The sequence below is a fragment of the Sapajus apella genome, unplaced genomic scaffold (assembly GCF_009761245.1).
Source record: "Sapajus apella isolate SASKATOON/1434 unplaced genomic scaffold, GSC_monkey_1.0 scaffold2450, whole genome shotgun sequence".
Taxonomy (NCBI): domain Eukaryota; kingdom Metazoa; phylum Chordata; class Mammalia; order Primates; family Cebidae; genus Sapajus; species Sapajus apella.
Genome location: NW_022439376.1, coordinates 1 through 7,731, shown reverse-complemented (window position 1 = coordinate 7,731; position 7,731 = coordinate 1). Strand labels below are relative to the sequence as shown.

The following is a 7,731-nucleotide window of genomic DNA, read 5'->3' as shown; positions in this document are numbered from 1 at the left end:
AAAATAGCATGTTGATTTAAATGAAATAACAGGAGGCCTTTGGTTATAACAATTGTGGAGGTGGTCTGTGAATGCAGAAGTTTGGGATGCCCTGCTTTAGGCTTAGGGCGATGCTGCGCTCTAGACTGAAGCCCCTTGGGCTCTGTAGAGAAGCTTGCCCAGTGCATGGCAGCTATGGGAGTCTCCCGGGAGCCTGTGGGACAGTGAGACCCCAGGGAGGAAAAGGAAAGCACATTCTTTTTTTTTGAGACACAGTCTTGCTCTGTCGCTCAGCTGGAGTGCAGCAGCAAAATCTCAGCTCACTGCAACCTCCACCACCCAGGTTCAGCTCAGCCTCCTGAGTAGCTGGGACTACAGGCATGTGCCACCATGCCCAGCTATTTTTTTTGTATTTTAGTAGAGACGGGGTTTCACCATGTTGGCCAGGCTGGTCTCGATCTCCTAACCTCGTGATTCGCCTGCCTCAGCCTCCCAAAGTGCTGGGATCACAGGTGTGAGCCACCACGCCCAGCCTGGAAAGCACATTGTTTCAACTTGTCCATGCCCTGCAAAATGTCTTAGAAGTGATGAAGCAACAGTGTTAATTCTCATTCAAAAGGAATCTTCCAGGTGTGGCCTTGAGGAGGCAGTGGTTACAAGACAGGCTGGGCTGCAGGGCCCAAGTGGGACTTGAGGTCATAACCAGGGGGACAAAGGGACACCTGTCCCAGCACCATTTTGGAGAAGTACTCGTGTGTTTTGGACGGGAGGGGGCGCATGGCTCCTGTCACATGTCCAGGCGGCACGCTTGGCCCCTGCACCCTGTTCCCAGCATGCAACAGGCGCTCACTGCATGCCTGCTGACTCACTGCAGCACTGGGAGGGGGTGCTAGAAGGCAGGTGGGGGCTGCTGACATCCCAGGGAGTCTGTGAAACAACCTCTCCTCCTGGACCTGGGCCCCAGCCCCAGTTTAGCATAACCTATGCCAGGGTGGGGAAGTCCAGGGCTGTGCCCCCACTGGGTCCCATTCTTGTACGTGTGAACCACAGAGAGGTGTTTGCTACTATACCCTCTCCCCTAAATCCAAAGAATGCTGGTTCCCATCATTTCAACCTCAACATTTTCAAAAAGCATTTTTCTTTTTCTTTTCTTTTTTTTTTTTTGAGACAGAGTCTCTCTCTGTCTTCCAGGCTGGAGTGCAGTGGCGCAATCTCAGCTCACTGCAACCTCTGCCTCCCAGGTTCAAGTGATTCTCCTGCCTCAGCCTTCCATGTAGCTGGGACTATAGGCATGCACCACCACGCCCAGCTAATTTTTTGTATTTTTAGTAGAAATGGGGTTTCGCCATGTTGGCCAGGCTGTTCTCGAACTCCTGACCTCAGTGATCTACTCACCTTGGCCTCCCAAACTGCTGGGATTACAGGCATGGGCCACCATGCCTGGCCTAAAAAGCACTTTTTAAGGGATCTTGGAGTTTTTCCTCAAACAGCTCAACCCTACAACAGGCCAGGCTGGTCCCAGCACCCCTACCAGACAGCTACAGTCAGTGATAGGGGTCCAAGTGCCCCGGCAGACTTCCCCCAGCTTTCCCCTGGAAGTGGGGTGGGCCCAGCAGGGAATTCTGGGGGTGACGCCCATGGTCCAGGAGTCTTCTGGTGCCCAGAGGGTAGAGGAGGAGTGGAAGGTCGGGGGGCACTCAGCCCGCTGTGTCCTGGACAGGCTGAGACGACTTGCAGGCTGGTCCCTATGGAGGCTCAGAAAGAAAGTGTGCAAGAGCAGGTCAGGAAGGGAAACCAAGTCAGGGAAGGGCCCCAGCTGGGGCTAGTGGTCCATTCACTGCCCGACGCCCAGAGGGTGCTCTCAGCAGCACCCTGCAGCACTCCGCTTCACGTGGCACGGCTTGCAGAAGAGACGGTTGTTCAGGGGGTAGCAGCCTTGGTCCGTGGGCTCCACAGACAGGAGGATCCTGCAGTCCTGGGGAGACAAGGACACCTGCAGACCCACCCCAGGCCTGGGCGCTGCCTGCACAGCGGAGGAACTCACTTGGCATCTGCCACATAAACCAACTGCATGAGTGGAAGTGCTCCTTAAGCAGGAGGAAGGAGGCTGCTCGTGGCTGTCCTCCCAGCACCTGGGCCAGGTCTCCATAAGGGAATACGAGACACAGACACACACAGGGGCTTTAATCCACGTGGAGGCATGGGTGAGGACAGACATTCACTGTCAGGAAGACTGAGGACACCTGGGGGAGTCCCCTGAGGGTTCAGGGAAGGATGGGGCTAGAAGGGCCTTAATAGTCCCTTTATCATTTTTTTTTTTTTTTTTAGTAGAGACGGGGTTTCACCATGTTGACCAGGATGGTCTCGATCTCTTGACCTCGTGATCCACCCGCCTCGGCCTCCCAAAGTGCTGGGATTATAAGCGTGAGCCACCACGCCCGGCCCCTTTATCATTTTTTTAAGGCTGGGAGTGGTGGCTCACACCTGTAATCCCAGCACTTAGGGAGGCTGAGGCGGGCGCATCACCTGAGGTTGGGAGTTCAAGACCAACCTGACCAACATGGAGAAACCTCGACTCTACTAAAAATACAAAATTAGCCAGGTGTGGTGGAGCATGCCTATAACTCCTGTCAGTCGGGAGGCTGAGGAGGGAGAATCGCTTGAATCCGGGAGGTAGAGTTTGCGGTGAGCTGAGATCGTGCCACTGCACTCCAGCCTAGGCAACAAGAGCGAAACTCCTTCTCAAAAATAAATATTTTTTAAAATTTGTGTTTATTATTCATTTATTTTGAGACAGAGTCTTGCTCTGTGACCCAGGCTGGAGTGCAGTGGCACGATCTCAGCTCACTGCAACTTCTACCTCCCAGGTTCAAGCAATTCTCCTGCCTCAGCCTCCCAAAGTAGCTGGGATTACAGGCGTGCCCCACCATGCCTGGCTAATTTTTGTATTTTTAGTAGAGACAGGGTTTTGCCATGTCGGCCAGGCTGGACTCCAATTCCTGACCTCAACTGATCCGCCCACCTCCGCCTCCCATGCTGGGATTGCAGGTATAAGCCACTGTGCCCAGCCTAACAGCCCCTTTAGAACATAAATTCTGTGAGACAGGAACCCTATTTATGGCCAAGTCTCCAGCCCAGCCCAGCACAGCCAGCCACAGGCATCTGCTGATGACTGCCTGAATCTAGTCCAGTCTCTTCATTTCATAGATGGGATACCGAGGTCCAGGGAGGGGTGGGCTCTGCCCCAGGTCACACAGCTGGTTCTGGAGCTGGGACCAGATGGGTTTCCAAGCTCTGGGTCCAGGGGACTTTTTGTGGCTCCATGGCCCACACAGCTTCAAAACTGGCACAAATGTTAGTATTTTCAATTTTTCAAATCACCAAGGATTTCAGAACGAGGAACACAGGGATTCAGGGCCCAAAGTGCCAACATCACTGTTCTGCCCCAGAAACCTCCCCTCGGCACATGCTGGAGAATTACAGAAGGGAAAGTTTGTGTGCAAAGCCTTGGTTCTGGGCACTCTTTGGAAGCTGCATTGATCCCACAAAAGAGTCCCTATAGGGACAACTTCGGGGTCACAGGTGGCCCTCCTGGCCCAGTAGGGACCAGCATCTGCAATCTGCCTTCCTCCATGGCCAGCTGGGTAAGGCACTCTTCAGTGTCTCTTCCCTGTATAAGGCCACTTGAGTCTCTTAAGTGGACTCCGGGCTACACAGCTGCAGCATCTGTGCCACCTGTGACCCCTCCTAAATGAGAACCAATTGGAGGAAACACCTCATCTACTGCCAAGTCTCATACCATCTGCAAGGCAGCCGTGCGGCAGCTGAAAGCTTGCCGAACCCAGCCCACGCAAGCGTGGCTGGAACCACTTTTCTGAGACCATTTGCCTGTTTTCCCTCCTCTTTTTTTTTTGACAGGGTCTCGCTCTGTCACCTAGGCTGGAGTGCAGTGGCATGATCATGGCTCACTGCAGCCTCCACCTGTGTCAGGTCCAAGCAATCCACCTGCCTCAGCCTCCAGAGTAGCTGGAACTGCAGACGGGTACCACCATGCCTCGCAAATACAAAACATTTTTTTTGTAAAGATGAGGTCTTACTGCCCAGCCTGGCTTCAAACTCCTGGGCTCAAGGGAGCTTCCTGTCTCAGCCTCCCAAAGTGCTGGGATCACAGGTGTGAGCCATCACACCCCATCTGTTTCCTCATCTTACATGGGGACAATAAATCCCATCTCACAAGGCTATCACTAGGATTAAACAAGGTGATGTTAATAAAAGCATTTTATACATTTTAAAACACTACCTATGCATAAAAGTATCGTTATACTTCCAACGATAGTCATAAATAATACGGACCCCAAAGCAAGTAGAAATGGTGAGATGCAGGCGCGGGCAGTGCACGGAAACCCATTTTCCTTCTTAGGAAACAGTACTCAGCTCCTTCCAGGCTGCTGGGGCTCAGGAGCCTCATTTTTATTTATTTATTATTTTTTTGGAATGGGGTCTTGCTCTGTTGCCCAGGCGGAGTGCAGTGGCACAATTTTGGCTCACTGCAACCTCTGCCTCCTGGGTTCAAATGATTCTCCTGCCTCAGCCTCTTGACTAGCTGGGACTACAGACATGCGCCACCATGCTTAATTTTTTTTTTTTTTTTTTGAGACAGTGTCTCACTCTGTCACCCAGGCTGGAGTGCAGTGGCATGGTCTCGGCTCACTGCAACCTTCGCCTCCCAGGTTCAAGTGATTCTCCTGTCTCAGCCTCCCAAGTAGCTGGGACTACAGGTGCACGCCACCACGCCCAGCTAATTTTTGTATTATTAGTAGAGACAGGGTTTCACCATTTGGGCCAGGATGGTCTCAATCTCTTGACCTCATAATCCACTCACCTTGGCCTCCCAAAGCGCTAGGATTACAGGTATAAGCCACCGCGCCCGGCCTAATTTTTGTATTTTTAGTAGAAACTGGGTTTCGCCATGTTGTCCAGGCTAGTCTTGAACTCCTGACTGCAAGTGATCCATCTGCCGGGGCCTCTCAAAGTGCTGGGATTACAAGCATGAGCCACTGTACCTGGCCAAGAGCCTCATCTTCTGACACGTAACTGCTGAAGTCCAAATCCTGACTTACTACAGGAGACTTGGCTAACTCACTGGAGGGTTTATGTGCTTCCTGGCCAGGCTTAGGAAACTGCCAATCACTCTGGAACTCATTAGGACGATGGTGGGGATAACAGTCCTTGAACTTCCTCATTGGGCTTTCAAAATGCATTATCAGCAGGACTTTGAACTACAACCAACAGACAATGTAATGATGCAGCAATTTATCAACTTCTCTACCCAGCTCCCTTGACAACCACAGTGCAAATAGCCTCTGGGTTCCAGTATCTGTTTAAATAAATGGGAGTGAACAAGTGTTTAGAATTACTCATCGGCTGAGTAAGATATTTGCTCTGGGGCTCTCCACTTGGGTCCTCCCATAAAAGTTGCCACCTTGTCACCATCACCAGAGAAGATAGAAGCTTCAGTGATGAGGAGCTGGCAGTAGAAGGGGTGGGAGAGGGTTTCTGGAGGCTCCTTAGCAGCACTAACTACATAATTTGTAGGATCCAGTACAAAATGAAAATGTGGGGCCCCTTGTTCAGAAATTAAGAATTTTGGTTGGGTGTGGTGGCTCATGTCTATAATCCCAGCACTTTGGGAGGCTGAGGTGGGCAGATCACTTGAGATCAGGAATTCAAGACCAGCCTGGCCAACATGGTGAAACCCTGTCTCTACTAAAAATACAAAAATTAGACCGGTATGGTGGTACGAGCCTGTAATTCCAGGTATTTGGGAAGCTGAGGCAGAGAATTGCTTGAACCCAGGAGGCAGAGGTTGCAGTGAGCTGAGATTGTGCTACTTCCCTCCAGTCTGGGCAACAAGGATGAGACTTCATCTCAAAAAAAAAGAAAAAAGAAAAAAAGAAAAAAGAGATGGAGAGAGTCCTGATGCCATCACTCAATACCCTCAGTGATCCTACCACCACGAGCCAACAGATTCCTTTTTGCAGAAAGCAATTTGAGTTTGGTTTCTATCATCAATGCAAAGAGTTCTGATTAATAGACTATAGTTGTATTTCCTTTATCTTTTGTTTCTGCTACTGGACAGTGAGCAATTTGAGAACAGGGCCCCCACCCTGACCTGTCCCCATGTCTCAGAACCCAGCCAAGGGCCTGGCACACAGCGATTGAATGTTATTAAACCACCTGGGCTCCACTCACCTCACACCTGTAGCAATTTTCATGGAAGTTTCTTCCCATGCACTCGATTTTGAAGGCATCTTTCCCATCCCGAGGAATGATGGGATTTTCACAGATGCTGCAGATGGGGGCAAATTTCCTAGAAGCAAAGGAACCCATGCTTGGGAGGTGTTCATGCTGCAACCACAGAAATTAATTAGCTGTCAGAACTTGGGCTGGGTGGAGTTCACCTCCTGAGCAATTTCAGACCCGTTGCTATGAGACTGCACTGGCAGCTACAAGCAGAGATGTCTATTTCTTCCTGGCAGGAGCAGGCGCAAGAGACCTGTGGAATGAGACCTGGTTTCCCAGCATCACTAGAGATTTCTGAATTGAGAACAATCTCTAGTGAGCCTGGAAACCAGGTCTCATTGGGGTTCAGTTGGGCTGGGATCCATCTCACCATCTCATCTTTTTTTTTTTTTTTTTTTAGAGACGGGGTTTCACCATATTGGTCAGACTGGTCTCGAACTCCTGACCTCAGGTGATCCACCTGCCTCGGCCTCCCAAAGTGCTGGGATTACAGGCATGAGCCACCACGCCTGGCCTCATCTTTTTTTTTATTTTTTCCAATACTTCTTTCTTTTTTCAGAGGCACACCTGTCTCTCCCCTTGAGTGGTGAGCAACTCATGGGCAGGAACTGAGTCCAACGGATATTCATGTGCCCGCACTGCTTCACGCAGCTCCAAGGGCAGGCCTCGAGGTTTGGGGTTTCAGAGCAGGGCCCCCAAGTCAGGTCCTTGGGAATTTGCATACTTACCAAGAGCTTCAATACTTACCTGTGGGGAGACTTTGGGTACTTAGCTGCTGTGTGACTTGGATGGTAAATTAGGACACTTAATAGTACCTGCCTGTGAGATTATATTTATTTTTTATCTTATTATTATTTTTTTGAGATGGAGTCTAGCTGTCACCCAGGCTGGAGTGCAGTGGCACCATCTTGGCTCACTGCAACCTCCACCTCCCAAGTTCAAGAGATTCTCCTGCCTCAGCCTCCCGAGTAGCTGGGATTACAGCCTCCCGAGTAGCTGGGATTACCCTCCACCACGCCCAGCTAATTTTTGTATTTTTAGTAGAGACGGGGTTTCACCGTGTTGGCCAGGTTGGTCTCGAACTCCTGACCTCATGATCTACCTGCCTTGGCCTCCCAAAGTGCTGGGATTACAAGTGTGAGCCACTGCGCCCGGCTAATATTTTAGTTCATTTTGAGACAGGGTCTCACTACAGGCTGGAGTACAGTGGCATGACTGTGGCTTACGGCAGCCTCTACCACCCGGGTTTAAGCAATCCGTCTACCTTAGTCTTCCAAGTAGCTGGGACCACAAGTGTGTGCCACCATGCCTGGCTAACTTTTTTGAAAGTTTTGTAGCAACAAAGTCTCATTATTTTGCCCAGGCTGATCTCGAATACCTGGCCTCAAGCAATCCTCCTGCCTCAGCCTCCCAAAGTGCTGGCATGACAAGGATGAGCCATGGTACCTG

General features: G+C 50.8%; 1 protein-coding gene across 1 annotated transcript; it reads right to left on the bottom strand.

Annotated features, from left to right (window-relative positions):
- Window positions 1-1,223: 1,223 nt before the first annotated feature.
- On the bottom strand, window positions 1,224-6,534 carry LOC116547236 (filamin-binding LIM protein 1-like). The gene is made up of 2 exons (XM_032273250.1): window positions 6,232-6,534; window positions 1,224-1,954 (listed from the first exon to the last, which is right to left on the bottom strand). The coding sequence occupies exons 1-2, from the start codon at window positions 6,367-6,369 to the stop codon at window positions 1,841-1,843; spliced, it is 252 nt and encodes an 83-aa protein (XP_032129141.1). The 5' UTR covers window positions 6,370-6,534; the 3' UTR covers window positions 1,224-1,840.
- Window positions 6,535-7,731: the final 1,197 nt, after the last annotated feature.

What these genes read in the sequence shown, in the direction of transcription:
- LOC116547236 (XM_032273250.1), bottom strand. Translation starts at nt 6,369, where the DNA reads ATGGGTTCCTTTGCTTCTAGGAAATTTGCCCCCATCTGCAGCATCTGT. An exon ending in AAAATTGCTACAGGTGTGAG is followed by an intron (nt 1,955 to 6,231) that starts GTGAGTGGAGCC and finishes TTGTCTCCCCAG; the next exon opens with GACTGCAGGATCCTCCTGTC.